This window comes from Lampetra planeri, unplaced genomic scaffold (genome assembly GCF_965212315.1).
Source record: "Lampetra planeri unplaced genomic scaffold, kcLamPlan1.2.h2 scaffold_535, whole genome shotgun sequence".
In the NCBI taxonomy this organism is placed as follows: domain Eukaryota; kingdom Metazoa; phylum Chordata; class Hyperoartia; order Petromyzontiformes; family Petromyzontidae; genus Lampetra; species Lampetra planeri.
This window is the reverse complement of record NW_027615358.1, coordinates 19,159-37,026: the sequence shown is the minus strand read 5'-3', so window position 1 is coordinate 37,026 and position 17,868 is coordinate 19,159. Positions and strand designations below refer to the sequence as shown.

The 17,868-nt window shown below is 47.4% G+C and overlaps 1 protein-coding gene across 1 annotated transcript; it reads left to right on the top strand.

The window, feature by feature from the left end:
• Positions 1 to 1,655: 1,655 nt before the first annotated feature.
• On the top strand, positions 1,656 to 14,567 carry LOC144741403 (brain-enriched guanylate kinase-associated protein-like). Its single transcript, XM_078623947.1, is given in 11 exon segments — positions 1,656 to 1,735; positions 9,061 to 9,222; positions 10,617 to 10,683; positions 11,344 to 11,451; positions 11,662 to 11,742; positions 13,174 to 13,464; positions 13,466 to 13,573; positions 13,575 to 13,946; positions 13,948 to 14,289; positions 14,291 to 14,464; positions 14,466 to 14,567. Coding segments are annotated over 11 exon segments (1,887 nt in total).
• Positions 14,568 to 17,868: the final 3,301 nt, after the last annotated feature.

The following is a 17,868-nucleotide window of genomic DNA, read 5'->3' as shown; positions in this document are numbered from 1 at the left end:
TAATGATTCAAGTGGGCGGGGCCTGGTTTCAGTTGATCCAAGGGCATCTGGAGGATAGTGGAGGATAATAAACCTGAACTCATCTTCTCAAAATCAATAACGCTTTGCTCCGATCTAAGTCATCAAACTGTTGACAGACGGCAGAACTCAACTCTCCGTCAGCGTTGTTTTTGCCCCCTTTCGAATCCCAAACAGACGCGTCGGTTCGCAGCTCTGTTGCCGTTTGATATTAAAGGAGAAAATCCCACCGCGTTAATTTATTGTCTGATTAAAATGCAGCCTTTGCCGTCACCTTAGCAACTGCTTGATAAAAGGTGGGCGGTGTGGGGGCTGAGAAGCAGGCATGTGAGCCTGTTGGTGTTCTGTGTGTGTGTGTGTGTGTGTGTGTGTGTGTGTGTGTGTGTGTGTGCGGCTGCAAAGTTTCATCTCCACACATGAATCCTTGTACTTGTGCGAGCGCGGACACATTCACAGGCACACGGCCTTCTGCTCTCGCTAAAAACGTGGACGGGGATCGAAGCGTCTCTTCTCTCCGCCTGTCGGCAGTCGTCGTTCCCGACGAGGGCGTTCGTCACCACGTGACGTCGTCGGCATCGTCCGACCGACATCGACCCGCATTCAGAGTCAGAGATGGGAGTTCCAGCAGCGTGTGAGCGGGAATAGAAATCAAGTCATTGGAATAATAAAGAGGTGGAACTGGCCAGGTATTGAAATCAAAATAAGACAAGAGGAATCACCCCGGTGTCACAAACGTGGACTGTGACGTCATCAACATCAAACCTGGATGTAAATCTGCAGCAGGACGAGAACACAGAGACAACGTTCTCTGAACGATACACATTTCATCCTTCTCTTGCATGAAACATGTTCTATTTCACAGCCTGGAACTTAACATTCAACAGCTTGAACCACCTGTTTCTCTTCTCACCTCCTGCCCCCCGCCCCCTCCTCTTTTCCTCCCTCCCTCTGTCCCCGTCCATATTTACCCCATCTCTATCAGAGTCAGCAGCTCGACATGGACATCGAGCTGCTGCCAGTGTCTCACCTGGTGTTGGGGGGTTGGGTGGGGGTGCAACCCGCAGTCTGGCTGCTATGGAGCCCCCCCCCTCCTTTTATTCCCTCCTTCCTTCCTTCCATCCTCCCCCTGTCTTTCTCACACTCCTGGTATGATATGATTGTTCTCTTCTCACCTTAAGTGAGAGGAGCTCTGGACAGTCTGTGTGTGTGTGTGTGTGTGTGTGTGTGTGTGTGTGTGTGTGTGTGTGTGTGTGGTGTGTGTGTGTAGTGGCTCCACTCAGCAGATCCCAGGTCAGTCTAACACCGGCTGTTGTTTCCTTTAGGTACCTGATGGAGAGATGAACCACATCAGGTATGCTTCTCTTTCGCACGCATCTTTCAGTGCTCCATGCTCACACCTACGCACCCCCCCAATTCGCCCCCCCGTCCTCTTCCCTCCCACTCTTCCTCTGTGTCTCTCTCTTCCACTCTCACAGTTTCTCCTCCCCTCACTCCCTCTGTGTTCCCTCCTCTCTGCTGCTGCTGCTGCTGCTGCTGGAGCGGTGCGGTGGTCGAGGCGGCGGTGTTGATGCTGTGTGTACATGTGCTGGGGTTTCTCCAGTAACACACACACAGACACACACACACACCCCGGGGGGATGTTCTTCCCAACCACGGCGGCGCTCAAACTGCAGGATTTGATCGGTGTCTCTAAGATGAAGCTCTGCGTGAACGGAAGGTACAGTTAGAATCTTTACAGAGATGGTGTGTGTGTGTGTGTGTGTGTGTGTGTGCTGTGGCTGCATGTGCGCTGGCATTGTGCTGATGCGGTGTTGTTGGGAACGACCGATAGTTTGTGACAGATGGAGAATATGCTCCTGCAGAAGCAGGTTGGGGAACGACTGCAGGGAACCTCTTGGCAGAGAAACCCACTGCAGCATATGTGACACCAGAGTCAAAGAGCAATCTGTGTGTGTGTGTGTGTGTGTGGATGACACTTGTGTGGACCGAATGAAAGAAGAAGAGCATCTGCTGCCTGTGTTTATTCACCTCTGCCTGATTTTGGAAGTAACCTGTTGGTCTGATTAATGACTCTGCAAAACGCTGCTGCATCGGTGTGAGGAGGAAAGTGCCCAAGACGTCAAAGTACCTGAACAAACCTCCAATCGTCCCATGAAGCCTCGAAACGAAGCTTTAACTTGAATGCATGAGCAGTTTTCAAATTTTTCAATCCTGATTAAAGTTGCGCCGTTACCCATCCAGGGACTGAAGCAGCAGAGCAACAACGACACGACGCAGGAACAGTTTCTCCTTCTTCCCCCTTTGTCAGACGCTTCTTACGGTTAATTCTCTCGCTAATGGACCGTTATTAATGTGGCACAAATGTATCCTCTGCTTCCCCCTTTGTGTTGTACGATTATGCTTTCAGGGTTCATTAATGAGGTAACGCTACTCGTCGACTCGGTGTCTCGGCTTTAATTGAATTACTGCAGCTCGGCGGAGACGAGAGAGACACTCGCGGGTTTCCTTCCCCGAGAAGGAAACTGAGGATGATTTGACCTCACCTCCACGTCACACGTCCGCCCCCACACCTCATCTCCAACAGGCCGTCCAGCTATGATGAAATGCCCTGAAATCACCCCTCATCTCAGCTTCCCCTTTCTTCTTTCTTCTTCTTCTTCTTCTCAATTCGGTGGCTCGCTGTGATGCCCCCCCCCCCCCCCCCGGGCACAGATCGCGATATCAATTTTGCATGAAGACCAATGGCAGCGATAAGCTTTGCAGCCTTTTTTACAAACAAACTTTTAAAGATGTAAGTTGGTCCATTTGCCGAAAATTACTCGCAGCATTTCGTTTTAAGACTAAATCGAGGAAAAAAAAGCACTTTGAATTCAAGCTGCTCCATGAAAGAACGGCGGCTGAAATGTCCCGTTCCCGCAGCTTTGGTCCAGCGTGAATGCACATACAAGACATTTCAGCTGATTTTCATGAGAGTGTGTTTTTGTGTTTGTGCACCGTCAAAGTTGGTGCGGGTCATGTGGAAATGTCACGTACTGTCCCTTTAACTGAAGTTTGACGTGGCAGCTGAGCTCAGAACCTCATTTAAATTCCTCTAGATTTCTTTTTTTTTTTTTTGCCGACTAGTGGGAGTCTACAGGAGTATCCTGGTTGTATCGCGGCAGATCATCTATCACGTGAATCAGGTTCCTGCCAGAGCAGCAAGGAGACTGTGGAGGAAGGTGTGTGGGGCAGGAAGGGCTGAGGTGTGTCGGAGCAGCAGCTTCCCTCTCCCCCAGTGTCTGCCCGTGTCTCTGGGGAGGCACCAGCAGCTCCTTCGGGAGCCATCAGCTGGGTTTTATCACCGTTGTGGAGTAATGGTGATTTAGATTGGACATCCATGTCCTTCTACCGGTGAATGCTGACACAGCAGATTGTGTCACGCCTACATGAAATGACTCTTTAGACAGGATGGTGAATGTGAGTCGTCCCCGATCGCGCTGGGTTGGTGTTATGGTGTGAACCTGAGTCCAGAATGTACCGTAATGTGTTTCCTTTGACGTGCAGCTGAGGTTCTAACGAGAATCTGATCAGCAGTTTTTGCATAAAAGTTGCCAGCAGACGGACAATCAGTCTTTTATTCACCGACACCTACATTATATGATAATGGTGTTGAGAGTGGGACGGTGAAATGGGACTATTTTATCAAAAGAAGTGTTTGCAGGACTTTTCAAGCCAAAAGATAAACATGGCTCCCTAAGTGATGACTGGTTTTTCGTCAGCATTTTAAATATCCGTTTCAAAATCTTTGAATTGTGCTTGGGGTTCGCTCGAACGCTGCATCCAGTCACGACAAGTCGAGCATTCATACCTGAGCTCGACCTGACCCAAACCATGCTGCTCACAAATCAATGATGAAAACAGCTGACTCAGATCACCGACTGCAACGTCACTGGTTCCAACAGCTCCACTGCATCCGACACTGGTTAGAAAATAACGGATTTAAAAGATACGTACATATGAACTCAATACATCATTACAAAATGTGAACAAAAACCAAGATGGCCACCTGCAAAAGCGAAAATTGTGGGTTTTAAAGAGGACGCAGGACCAGAGAGCAGAGGTTCCAGACTTACCAGTTCAAACCAGGCTGCCCGGTACAGACTAATCTAAGAAAAACTGTTCTATTCTGAAATTGCGCCGCACCCTCGACAGCTAACGTTGCTGCTGTGCGGGAAATCTGTTCTATGTTCTAAATATAGTCTTCTCTTTCTAAAAGCACCATTCATGCACGCGTGAGTTGGGACTCTTCATGTTTCCTCTTGAGATTCATAGATGGGCCAGTAAGTACTCGCGTCTGCTGTATCTGTAGAAAAACACGAGGAAAAAGAACCAAAAAAAAAAAAGAAGCAGCAGCTCATACGGGTGCTGCAGAGGTGGTTACTGTCTAATCACTACCTGTCAAACTCTACGCGTAAACAATATGCTTTAATGGAGGGTGGTGTGTGCAGCGCTTCTATTTTTACTGAGCTGAAGACTTGTTGTCACGCTGTGAAATCCGATGCAGCGTCCAGTAGTTTGTGCGTGTGATTGTTTTGTGTTTACATTCGTTCCGGCCTTAATGTGACACAAACTCTGGCGTCATCTGATGAATGAATCAAAGCTATGTCTCCACAGGAGAATACGAAGGGTTGAGTCTGCGGGTCGCTCCGAAGAGGGAGGACGTGTCCTCAAGTGTGTGCAAATATCATCGAGGTCCGTTGGAGGAAAGGGGCATTGAAGTGTCACTGCAGCAAAGTTGTGACAGGAAGAAAAACAAACCAATCATACACTATTAATATGTACAGGCATGAAAAATACATATCACATGAAAACTGTCATGAATAATTGGAAGGAAGGCTACGCTGAGCTGCTGCCAGCAGCTTCATATTTACTGTACAAACAGGAGAGCTCTTGGCAAGAAAAAAAAAAAAGAAGTTATTTTAAAGCTTGTGTACTCTGGATCCATCCTCTCACCCGGACCTGATTAAAGTCTATTTTCAAACTTCCCGTTAACTTCCTCTCTCACCTGGATGAAACTGTCCATAAGTTTGTGTGTGAGGCTCAGTTCTCCTCCATCACCGGTTTCTCCTCTCAGGAGATTACAGCCTGTGTCGGGTTCCGTCACTGGAGGACTTTATCCTCTGCTGCTGGTAACGATGCTGTTGGCTGGTGTGGAACGGCTCAGGTGCTGGCTGCTCGGTTCACCGGTGCGGGGCACAGGAAGCCCCACAGACCTCGGAGGGTTTTTTTTTACCGACGTCTCGGATGAGGAGTCACACGTCTCGTGTTGGTCTGAGTGCAGGTGAGGAGTCTTCATAATGCAGCTGCAGCCGGATGAGTCAGCCACTCATTCACTTTAATTTCTGAGACTGGAGGAGTCGTTGGTCAGTCGTTTCCTTCTGGGATAAAGAAAGAACTGACCCCGGCACGTCTGTGACCTCTTATATGTTTACACACCTTCAAGGTCACTTAAATCTCATCTTCAAACTTTTATTTGGTTGGAAAACTGTCTGTTTGTCTTTGCGTGTTTCCTCTCTTATCGGGTTTCATGTTTTATTTTTGCGGAATGTGGAACGTGGAAAACCGTGTGTTTATTGAAAAAAAATAAAAATGTGGAATGAGTCGGAATGGAAGGTTCTGGACTAGCAGCCAGGCAAGAAAATCCCTTTGAAAGCCCCTTAAGAACAGCCGTGTAACATGGTTAAATTAATTGTTTAAAGAAAAAAACAAAAAAAACAGCAGCTCTGTTAGCATGTTAGCGTGCATTGTTTGTTGCTGCTGCGTTGACAACATTCATTGGAGAGAAAAGATGGAGGAAAGGAGGTGTTTGTCTCATCATTCATCAGAGACGATATCTGTCTTGAATTAGGGCCTCAAACTCATCCCCATTCCCCATGAACAGTCACCCCCCTCCTCCTCCCCCTCCTCCTCCACTGCATCCCTCTCCCTTCCCCTTTCATCGTTCTGGGTTCCTCTCAAATGTCAACACGCCATGAGTGGGCGTCAGGCAGCGCCGTCCAAACGCGGCCGCGCTTAGCTCTGCTGCAGTGAACATCTGGAACATCTGGGAGTCCTGGCAGGTCGACTGTGTGACGTGTGTCGAGTGTGAACAGCTTATCTGTCTTTTTCTTTTTCTTTAACTTCTAGTGTTATTTTAATTCTGGGGCTTGAGCTGATACCAGAGAAACACACACACACACACACACACACACACACACACACACACACACACACACACCTATTACAGCTGCAGAGAGAGGAGACGTGTGATGACTCAGAGGGGAGCAGCTGGAATGAAAGCTCACGTCATCTGCAGGAGAGCACGTCCCCCCCTCCCACCTCCAGCTGGATCGTGTTTCACGTGTTACATGTCAAACAACGGTCGCGTGTCTGTGGTGCTGCAGCGTCCTGCAGACACGTCCACAATCTGTCTGAGAGGAGCTTTGATCCGACTTTGACTGGCGGAAGAAGTATCACTTGTCCCTCTGCTGTGTGTGTGTGTGTGTGTGTGTGTGTGTGTGTGTGTGTGTGTCCTCAAGTGATAAGAACTGAAAGAGGCCTTCTTGTTGCACCTTATTCTTTATTTCATCAGGACTAGAGGGACAAAAGGGGAAGTGAACATGTGGAGAGAGTGTGGTCGACGTGTTTGTCTGTTTTTGTTCATTAAAGACAAAGAGTAAATTCACAAGACTGAGTCGGCCGCTTCCTCCCTGTGTCACCGGAGCACGTTCTGGAATCCAAAAAAAGTCCGGTCACAGTGGTAGGACGGCAGCCAGAGTGTGGAATCGCCTGCTGTGGACTAAGAACGGTCTTGACCTTCGATGTGGAGGAGTTTCCGCTTGTTCTCGTCCTGCGGCGGACGCTGTGACGTCATTCAGCAGAGAACATTGGCAGCGTCGGCTCCTGAAACCTTCTAATAGTCCATGTCTTTGCTTTGTTCGCCAGGACCGACGCAGGTAACGCCCGCGGTCACTCCACAGGCCAAACTTAGCTGATCTCTGGGGCGACTGAAACCGGTCGACTGACGTCAACTCCTGTAAACACATGAGAGGAAAGGAACACAGACAAACCATGAAAAAGATATACATTGGCAAAACAGCCTCAAAAGTCCCTCGAAACGGTGGCAAACATCTGAAAAAGAGGTAAGAGAGAATCTCCTAGATGTTGTCTTCCATCCATCCTCATTTCTTACCTGTTTGTTCGCTCATCCGCCCACGACGTGTCTCCTCTCGCCATCCAGCCGTGCTGACTCGTCGTGCCCCGCCAACCTTCACGAGTCATGTCGTCTCATCGTCGCCTCTCGGTAGAATAAAAGCATTTCATTAGATCAGACTCAGCTCAGGGGAGGTCACTAACGGGGAGTGGGGGTGTGTATGTGTGTGTGTGTGTGGGGGGGCCTCCCTGGAGCATCCCCACGTAATGTCAAACAGCAAACACATGTATTCCCCTTGTGCATTCCTCCCAGTCAAAGAGAATCAGGAGGTGAGCAGCTGGAACCTGCTGGTTAATGCGACCAAACGTCTTCCAGCCCGTGGAGACGTCCAAGTCCAACTGTAAAGACAAACACGTCGGCCGGAGGCATTGAGCGTCACACGCATCACATAGCCGGCTGATGCCACGTGTACGAGGTGGCTGTGGTTGTGTTTCTGAGGTCAACTTCACGGGACCTCACCGAGTGTCTCTGACTTTGATTCATCATCATGTTTAATTTAATGTATCATTCAAAGAGCGCGGAGGTTTGATGGAAACAAAGTTCCAAAGGTTTTTGTGAGTTTGTGACAGAATATGTTTGATGTAAAACTAAGGAAGCTGACTTAAAAGTAAGTTTAGGTCAATAGTAAGGTGACAAATTCATTTCTGAATTGCATCCGTTTGACTGCTTTACTACTTCGGTATCGACACCCAGTCACAGTACGGTTGGACGAGAGCCACAAACAGACCAGACACACACACACACACACTGCTGACGCTTCGCTGGGTCGACCTCCAGCACTCCACTGGATCCTCTTCAGGACCAAGTGGAGTTTGATCGAAAATGAACCAGTTTGTTCTTCTAGTCTTTCCCCTCACCAGCGGAACCGATGTTGATTTCTGCAGGTGTGACTCCGAGCTGCTCCTTTAAATCAGGCGTGTTGGAGCAGGGAGACGTCAAAAAACATGTTAACAAATGAACCGGATGAAGACATGAAGAGAAATCCAGAGCGGAGACTGACACACGGGTGTGAACTGTGGGCAGTTTGTTTTCAGCAAGAGGCTCCGGAACAGATGGTGGATCATGAGTGAACGATGGGGGGAGAAGACGCCAACACTAGTAAACTTGGAAGGTGCAGCATTGGAACGAGTCACTGCCGCACACACACGCACACACACACACACACACACTCAGAGTCAGGCAGTGACACAGCTTGTTTTGTTTTTTACATTCATGTATATACATATATATAAACCACTCAGTGACCTGTTAAAAGTAACTCTGGGCCCTTTGCATCTATGAGCTCATTAAAACCGAGAGTATGAGACAGAGAGGAAGTGAAAAGAGCAACACCACCACATTCTCCATCCACTCTCCACTATTTGTTATCCGGCTGGAAATAGAGTCATTACGTTCTCTCTTCCGTCCGTCCATCAGTACAGGCTCCATTAAGCCCAGACGTGCATGTTCAGATCCATCAGTGTAACACACATTTCCTCTTTATTAGACGGAGGTGAATGCACACAGGTCTAACAATAGCTCTCCATGAATGAATGAATGAACGTGTGAGTGTTCTCACAGTTCACTTTGTGTTTCACCCTCTGCTCTCCGAGGGACGCATCTCACTGATGACAGAGTTTCTGTAACATCTTTATACCCGTCTGCTCGTGTCAGGATTCTTAATGAGCACTCTGTGTGTCGGTGCCTTGTTTTCTTCTCTCAGAGCTTTTGTTGTGCATACGTTTCTTCCATCACCCTCTCGTAACGTTCTCATTATTGCTGGTACTGTATGTACAAAGTAATTATGTGTGTGTGTGTGCGTGTGTGTGCAGCTCGTTGCTGGAGCAGAAGGAGGACTTGCGGAAGAGACTTTCCTACACGACCCACAAGCTGGAGCTGCTGCAAAGTGAGTTTGACTCCACACGTCAGTACCTGGAGACGGAGCTGCGCCGGGCGCAGGAGGAACTGGACAAGTTCACTGACAAACTGCGCAGGTACGCCAACACACATGTTTGTCAAACGTGTCAAAGAAAAACTTTTCATGACTGGAAAGGAGCAGAAAGAAAGATAGAATGATTTTTTCTGGTCTGCTCATCATTTGCTCGTGGAACTGTGAAACACTGACTTTATCAACGTGATGTAACTAATTGACTTCATTCACTTAGTTGATTCGTTTTGGAAATGTTGAACAAATGTTGAGATGTCAGTGTTTGAACTTCCAGGAACATCAGCACTGATACAGACAAACTGTAGTTCACATCATGATCATATATATGATGTAACTGATTACATTTGTATTCATCTTATTATAATTACGTGTTTACATGTAACGCCATGGAGTTACTAACCAACACTGGTAACCCATGGTTACTTGGAGATGAAACAAAAACAAATCTCAAAACTTAACATGAGATGAAGTACAACTTAGAACATTCCTGAAAAAGTATATAACTGACGGTTGGCTTCCATGTCTCAAATACAGGGTACCTGAAGCCAAAGCAAATATAGTGTATGTGTATACAAATACTCCCATCGCACATTCAAATGAGGATGGACATGTATGGATCCATATTAAAGAGCACAAACAGTCACACACAACAAGGATCTGGTGCAGTTCCACATCAACCAGAAACACTCTTGGACGTGTAAATATGCAAACCAGAGAGCTTGTAGCACCTGAAGTGGGTAGATGTTTGGAGTTGGAAATGTCAGAGGCCTCTCAGTGATTGCAAAATGGTGTCCGACCTACATTTTTTATTGACTGACTCACTGGTGTCATTTCCTGATTCACTCTCCTTCCTGTTGCTTTGGGAGTAAAATGACTCACGTTATCTGGAACTGTTGCCCAAAATGTTTCCCACAACGTGTGTCACTGCGCCTCCAGTAGCCCAGAGCGCCTCACAAGACGACGTCGATGTGTTCTGGTTCATAGATTTATGTTTGTCTGACACCTCCACCAGGTCGGTTGTTGCATTCCAATCACGGACGTTGGCGTACAGCTGATGTTATTGCTACTTTATCCTGAAATGAGGGGAAACGCTGCAGTTTCCTCATTCAGATTTTACGTTCACTGACAGAAATCAAACAGGATTTAAAGATTCACATGTTGGAATTCAGTTCATCAGAAACCTGAAATGTCCGGATTAAAAAACACTTTTCACCAAACCTGCTTTCTGGAACGGACCTGTGTGTGTGTGTGTGTGTGTGTGTGTGTGTACTGTTTTCCTTTGTATATTGATTTGTACTGTGTTTCTGTATTTGGTCGTGCGCGCTACACTGTAAATGAGTCTTGCCTCAGTGCACTCACAGGTTTGAATAAAGATGACTGACTAACCAACCAAACAACTAACTTACCAACTAACTAACTCTTATCTGCCTTTTTCTTCAGAATACAAAGCGGCTACTCAGCGCTGCAGAGGATCAACCAAGACCTGGAGGAGAAGATCCACAGAGATGTAAGTCCTGCATTGGGAAGTTGAAGGAACAGGAAGTTCCTTCGAAGCGAGACGAATGGAAGTTGGAATGGAAGCGATGGTTCAAAACTCTCACTCTCTCTGGATTTGAACAGTTGGTGCCGCTGACATTAGTTATGGCTCATTCCATGTGGCTGTCTTCCTTCCGATAGCAGAGTGATGGCAAATCGATGGTTCCTCGCTGTGTCAGACGCTCTTTTGCTAAGTTTCTGGGCATTTCTTACATTCCTTATAGGTGAGAGAGGAGCTGAAGTGTCTGTTTACTCAAGAAGTGCCACAAATGACCTTTGACCTCCCACAGTAATGGAGGATGTAATTATAAGATAAATGACAACACACACACACACACACAGTAAGTCTACGTGCGTCACGGTGTTCCACGTCAGCGCGTGTGTGTCAGAAGGGGGGGTGAGGAGAAGGAGTTTGCCTCTTTAGGACACCTGACAGAGTTGTGGTGTATTTAAAGTGTGTGAAGACACAGAGTCAGGTGAGGAGTGGGAGTCACTAGAATAACAGCTGGAAATAGGATGAGAAAAGGAAATCATTTCAAAATAAAACAGCAAATGGCGTCTGAGAGGAGAAACATACCACATGTGCAGGCAGTTGTAGAAGGTGATGTTTAGTCTCTTGTGATGTCATCAGTCCCAGCACCATGACGACGAGAAGCGAGCCCTGAGCAGAGAGATCATCGCTCTGAACAACCACCTGATGGAGGCCAAACTCACCATCGACAAGCTGCAAGAAGACAATGTAAGAACGTTTCCATCACCCTGATTCTATTATTTAAACTCTGTTCCTCTTGCTTCTTCGTTCTTTTGTTTGTGAATCTTCGCATCACACTTTCACACATTTCATAATTCAGAACACAATCGACAACAGCGGGTTCAGGGGGGGAACAGCTGATGTATTGGAGATGAAGATCAGTATTTATCTGACGATTCCACTGATGCTGTCGTGCAGGACGTGTACAGGAAGGATTGTAACCTGGCTGCTCAGCTCCTCCAGTGCAACATGTCTCTGTACAGGGCTCAGCTCTCCGAGGTGAGTCCTCCATCCTTCTCTCCAACTGATCCATCCGGCTGTTTGTTCAGGCTACAGGCCAGAAAATGACTTTAAAAACATGAAAACATTGAATCTACATACATGTTTGATGATGTATGATGTGGCACCACGGGAGTCCGACTGAATGCCAATAGAGTATACAACAGAATATACAGAATATACACACAGCATGCGCACTATACTGTAAGTCAATAGCAACAATGATAGTAGCAGCAAGAAATAGAAACTATATTTACTCCTGTTTCCATTTGTAAATAGATGCAGTTACAGCATTCAAAGCGTACACTGGCTCTGGTGGTGGAACTGATCTTTGATTTTCTCCTTTTGTTGTATAGTTTGATACTGACACTATGTTGTTATTGAAACTGCATTCATGTTACCTTAGGGTGGAATTTCCTTTTTATATTCCTGTGTGACATTTTTTCTTTTCATTTGTGTGTGTGTGTGTGTGTGTGTGTGTGTGTGTGTGTTTTGGGGGTGGGGGGGGGGGCCATTAAAAAGGTGAGCGGGAGGAATGAGATCACCGACGTTCATGTCGTGCGATGCTGCGGCTGCTCGTTATTGACGAGTGTTTTTGCAGCAGGTCACAACACGTGAACACCGTCAGAGTCCATTTTCACTGGAAACATCGATGCAATAGGCTATTTGGTTGTGTAAGAGTTGTATCTGCCGACACACACACACACACACACACACACACACACACACACACACACACACACCATGTAAAGTGCATGAGTCTAATCAAAAGCGTATTGATCAATGACGCTACAGAATTTAGAACAATGCAGCAGCATCTTCGACCGCCTACTCGAGGGTTTTAGTTGTGTGTTTTATGGCACAAAACCCGCAGAGAGGGGGCGTGATAGGATGTTTGGCCAACAGAGTGACACCTGATTTCAAAATGTGTGGACGGTAAATAAAACGTTCAAGGCGTGAAAGCGCATGGCAAAGTTGTGATTATGTTTCCTCTTGTTGGAGCAACTGACTAGATTTGGTCGAATCCTTGTTGCTATGGAGACACGTAGACTCGCTCAGAATAAAACAGTGTCTTTCTTTTCCAAGAACTCACTTCTATTTTTATCTCTTCTGTGAAGGCTCCTGACACAAAAATCACTGCATTTTATTTTGTTTCCTTCTTTTTTTAACAATCTTCAAAAGCACAATTCAGTACACGTGACGCTGCTTTTGAAGAAATGTAATTTCTTTTATGCCCCACCCCCCCCCAAAAAAAAAGATCCAAACTATCCTTCTAATAAATTCTAATCATTCCAGTCACGACAGGTTGATGGTGTACATGTGTGAACTGTAGCAGTGTGACACACTGACACACATTTGATGAAACCTACAAATACACCTGACTGCACCGAATCACTTTCATCACATTCATCTTTTGTCTGACACGTCCAGCTGCCGGCTGATTTCCAGGAGCGGATGGCCACGCACACCGAGGAGGCTCCTCACTGCCACGCCTCCATCCCGGCTTCTCTAATTGCCAAAGTGTTGGAGAAGCCCGACGACGCATGCAGCAGCAGCCAGGCCTCCCGTTCCCCGAGCCCCCAAACCCAGGACCACGCTTTCATCTTGGAGAGTTTGGGCCCCGGTGAGCGCGGGCTGGGGCTGCGGGCGGCCTATAAGTCGGACCTGTACAGCAGCGACACGGCCCTGTACTGTCCTGACGATCGGCACCGCGAGCGGAGGCCCCAGCATGGACCTCCACGGTCAGAGGAAGCTGCTGTACGGGCCACAGAACTCCACCGACAGTAACCCCGACGAGGGCTCCGTGGGGTTGAGACCTGGCTTCTCGCGGGGGGCACTTTGCCAAGTTCCCTGCCACCCTGGGCGCAGGAGGCTCCAGCTCTTACTCCAGCTTCAGCGGAGGGGGCTCTGAAGACAAAGGCAACGGCCTGCCAAGTAGTGCCGCCTCCTCCCCGCACCACCATTCCCTCTACATGGAATGGAGGGACGCAGGAGACTATGAAAGAAAGAGCGACTCGTCGTGGGAGGGCGATGGTCCGGGAGCCTTCGCCGATGCTCATCCCTTCCAGCAGACGGAGCTGAGTCACCACCAGAACGGCAGCTCCCCCGTCTACAGCCGCACCATGTCCTCCTGTTTCAGCGAGCCCTACGAGCCGCTCCCTCCCTCCTCCTCCCCGAGTGTCGCCTACGGAGACAGTCGTCGTGGGCAGCACGCTAGCTCCTGAAGAGGAGGAGCTGATTGGCCGCTGGAGACAACTGAGTGTGGAGGAGTTGAGCGCTCACACCTACCGCAGTCCAGGCCGAGCGTCTCCGTACAGTTTCTCCGAACAGCACTTCTCCGTCCGGCCGGCGAAGATCCGACTCGGGCCGGTGTACAGCAGCTTCCAGGAGGGGGCCGACTATTACGCCCATGAAGTAGGCGTCATGGACCCCGTGTGGGTCACCACCAGCCCCAGTCCTGAGAGCAGCCAAGCTCACCTGTACCAGGCCGAGGACAGCCAGGGGTCGGAGCACAGCCTCTACCAGTCGGCCGGCGGCAAAGACCGGGGAGGGCGACGTGGCCGCAGGAGGCCAGAGCGCCGACTATGTCGACGCGAGTCCCAACAGCTCCACTGAATCCCTCAATCACAGGTCCCTGGAGATGACCACAGACCTGCAGCACTACCAGGTGGAGATGCACAGCCTGCCCGCGCAGGCGAGCCAGTCACCCCCACCGGCTCCGCCCCCCCCCTCCTCCTCCGTACCACCAAAAATTTGGCTCCCTGGGACTTTCCAGGAAAGACAGTCTGACCAAGGCGCAGCTGTATGGAACGCTCCTGAACTAGATGGTCGGGTGTTTTCCTCGACCGGATGCTACTTCCAAGGCCCTGGTGTGTCCTGCTGCACCTTCTACAGACAATCATTGGATTGACAACCAAGGCCGAGTGTCGGGAGGAGGGGCGGCTCAGGAGCCCCCCTCCTGATTTATAAGCGTATATATAAAAGTACAAATGTATATGATCTATTTTGTAATTAGCTGTCGACAGTAAACACGTCCACGATACTGCTGACAAATCCCAGAGCTTGTAAATACACTAAAACTAAATTAAATTCTTTATTGGACAAATCAATCAGGCGGTTTAAAACAAAAAAAAAAGTCACGTTTTGTCTTTTCCCTGTTGGTTGACAGTAGTAATGGGTGCGTTTTGTTGTTATTAATGAACCATTTTGAGTCGTGAACATTTGTATTAGCAGTGATCGGTCAGTACGGTTATTTTCTCTCCTATAACTCCTATGAGTTTTTCCTGTCCCCCCGTTCTACCTCAGACCTGATGCCCCACGCCCCCGTCAAACACAGTGTATCTCTTCTTTTGACAAATGCATGTTCATAGATTTTGGTTGTTTCGGACACTTAATAAAGCACAAGTCACTCACTCGGCCTCAGTCGCTTACTGAAACGTAGCAGGTAGCGCACAAATAAGAAGAAGAACAAACAAAACCATCTCCAAGAACTGAAGAGATACTTTTATACATTTATATATGAATATATATGAATTAATATATGAATATATGAATCCCTGAGGGGAGGTGGTTTGTTTCGCATGCTTCCATACCTGATACCACTGAAGGTTTAAGATAATGCCTCAGGACCAAATCTTAGATCTCAGCATCAGTCTTCTCCTGGAAGACATAGTATTTCTATTTTTTTAAATAATATAAAATCAGCTTTTCTTGTTGTGGGCTCCTGTACACTGTAAACCAGCCCCCATTAAAACAAACCCAACTCAGTCCATTTCTGCCATCAGATACTTCTCACTGCTCCTTTAGGGCAACGGACAGAAATCAGTGTCTTTCATTATTCAGACTCCTGTTTTCTCAACCATCTGCTGTGCGTCTGCTGAACAACTACAACGTCCCCACCGTCCCAAGTGGTCGCCTCTCGTTTGATGACAACTAAGCATTTCGTGTGTTGTGCTGTGAGTTGTCGGTGACACTGGTCCAGCATCCAGGGACATCATGACGTTCCAGTGTCAGACGCGTTGTAGTGATGCTGCAACAATGCACGAGTGTCATTTACTAGATTGGAACATTTCATTGGCACAAGTTCATTTTCTGCACACGTCAGTCCTCATTTCATCTCTTGTAGAACTCCGTCGGGGTCCCTGGAGAATATTTTCCATGCACACAGGAGTTCTTCAACCAGCATCCACAGCTCAGTGCCAGTTGGTTTCTTCAACCAGCATCCACAGCTCAGTGCCAGTTGGAGCGTAAACAGCAGATTGGCCAGTTTGCTCTGACTGTAGCAGAAGGCCTTAGAAGGTCATAGCTGCTCTCACTGTTGAGGTCATCAAAGTTGATGTGGCCGTACTTGTAAAGCTTGGAGGAAACCACCACGATTCAGCTTATTTATTGAACATTTCACCAGGAAGTTCTGTCAGCAGTAAGTGAAAGAGTATGTGAAACAAACCATATATTATCTGAACATGTTACTTTCATAAATGCATCCTGGCTGGCCACAAGTTACTTAACTTCCTCTAAGCTCTGTGAGTTGGGTAATAGCTCCATTTTTCAGGGGTTTGCTTCAGTTCCTCTCTGTCGATGGCTGCGATCCAGACTCAGTGGAGTAAATGTGGTCTGCAGTCTACTAATGGAGAAAGACTAGAAGAGTTTTGGATGTTTTTTTGTATCATTTGAGGATACATGGTAACAAAGAATGTATTCTTTTGTGGTCGCATTCGTTCTGGGTGTACTTTCCTCTGTTGGTGAAGGTAAGTGAGTGAATCATGTGAGGTGCTGACACACCCTCCACTGTTACTGGAAATGAGTGTTTGTTGTCCTATTACAAATGATGATGGGTAAAATTACACAACTGTAAAAATAGAAAGAGCTGCATTTGGCAAAAGGTATATTCTTAGAATGCTCTTCGCAGCAAAACCCAAGTCTTTTTTTTCAGAAATATATTGTATTTCTAGTATCACTACATGGTTCAATTAACAATACATTACAACGAGGCGACAAGAGCCCTGTAAAATCAACAGGAAACTGTTTTTCCAAATGATGAAAATTGCAGTAATGGACGGACGGTTTTAAAGAGGGTTTTAAAGATTTATGGCTTCTTGCTGTGTAACAAACTAAAACAAAATGAGTAATAGAACAGATGATGTCTTGTGACTCTTCTCATAGGGCAGCTTGAGAACAAGTGCAGCGTTTTCCCTAAAGATCCTTACATTGAAGTGGGAACTGATATTGAGATCGTGTGCCAGAGTTCTTGTGTCCATGGGCGACGTGTTTTGGACAGTTGGCAACACACCAGTCGACCAGCGTCTGTCAAACTCTGTCAGCTCGTCTCACACCATCCTGTCTCTGAGGAACTCTTCACCCACCAGAACGCCACAGTGCTTTGTCACAGTGTTCAAGCTCTGCAAATCCTCGGGGGCACCACCATCAGGACATATTGTACGTTGTTTGTGTGTGTGTGTGTGTGTGTGTGTGTGTTGCTTATATTTTAAAAATAGAAAAGAAAAAGGAGGGTCATTCAGCACAAGAACTGAACCTTGAACTCATTTGATTCAAACAGCCAAACCCAGAGCGGTATCATGTGTCTGGCATTATGACAATCAGGCAGTCGGTTCTGAACCAGAGCTGTTCACGTGCAGTTGGGAGCATCGGATGAATTATTTGCTGAAGACACACTACACTGTGCTGAGGTGGGTTTCAGACATCCTCACACCTTTGAAAAACACCACTGCACATCTGCAGACACATCTGCAGACACATCTATACGACGTGTGTTTCCTTCAGAGCCTCTTTGCTGCAGCCTTCCCAGACTGAGATCTGCAGCTCCAAGTCTACAACCTGCACGTCCAAACAGATACTTACATCTGGGAAAATATCTCTGGAGGGGAACGTCACCATAGTTGTGAGAGCCAGGACGGCTGTATGGGAAACGTACTCGGACCCTTACGAATTTGACTCTCTGCACATATGTAAGTCGTGTGAATTTACTTTCACATCTATTATTAATGACAGTTTTGAAGGTTTCTGAGTTCTGATGCTTGATGTTCACCCAGGTGAAAATGTCCCGCCCGGAGGTAAACATCACGTCCTTCTCTGATCATCTCCTGGTGGAGTGGATCAGCTCGCCCA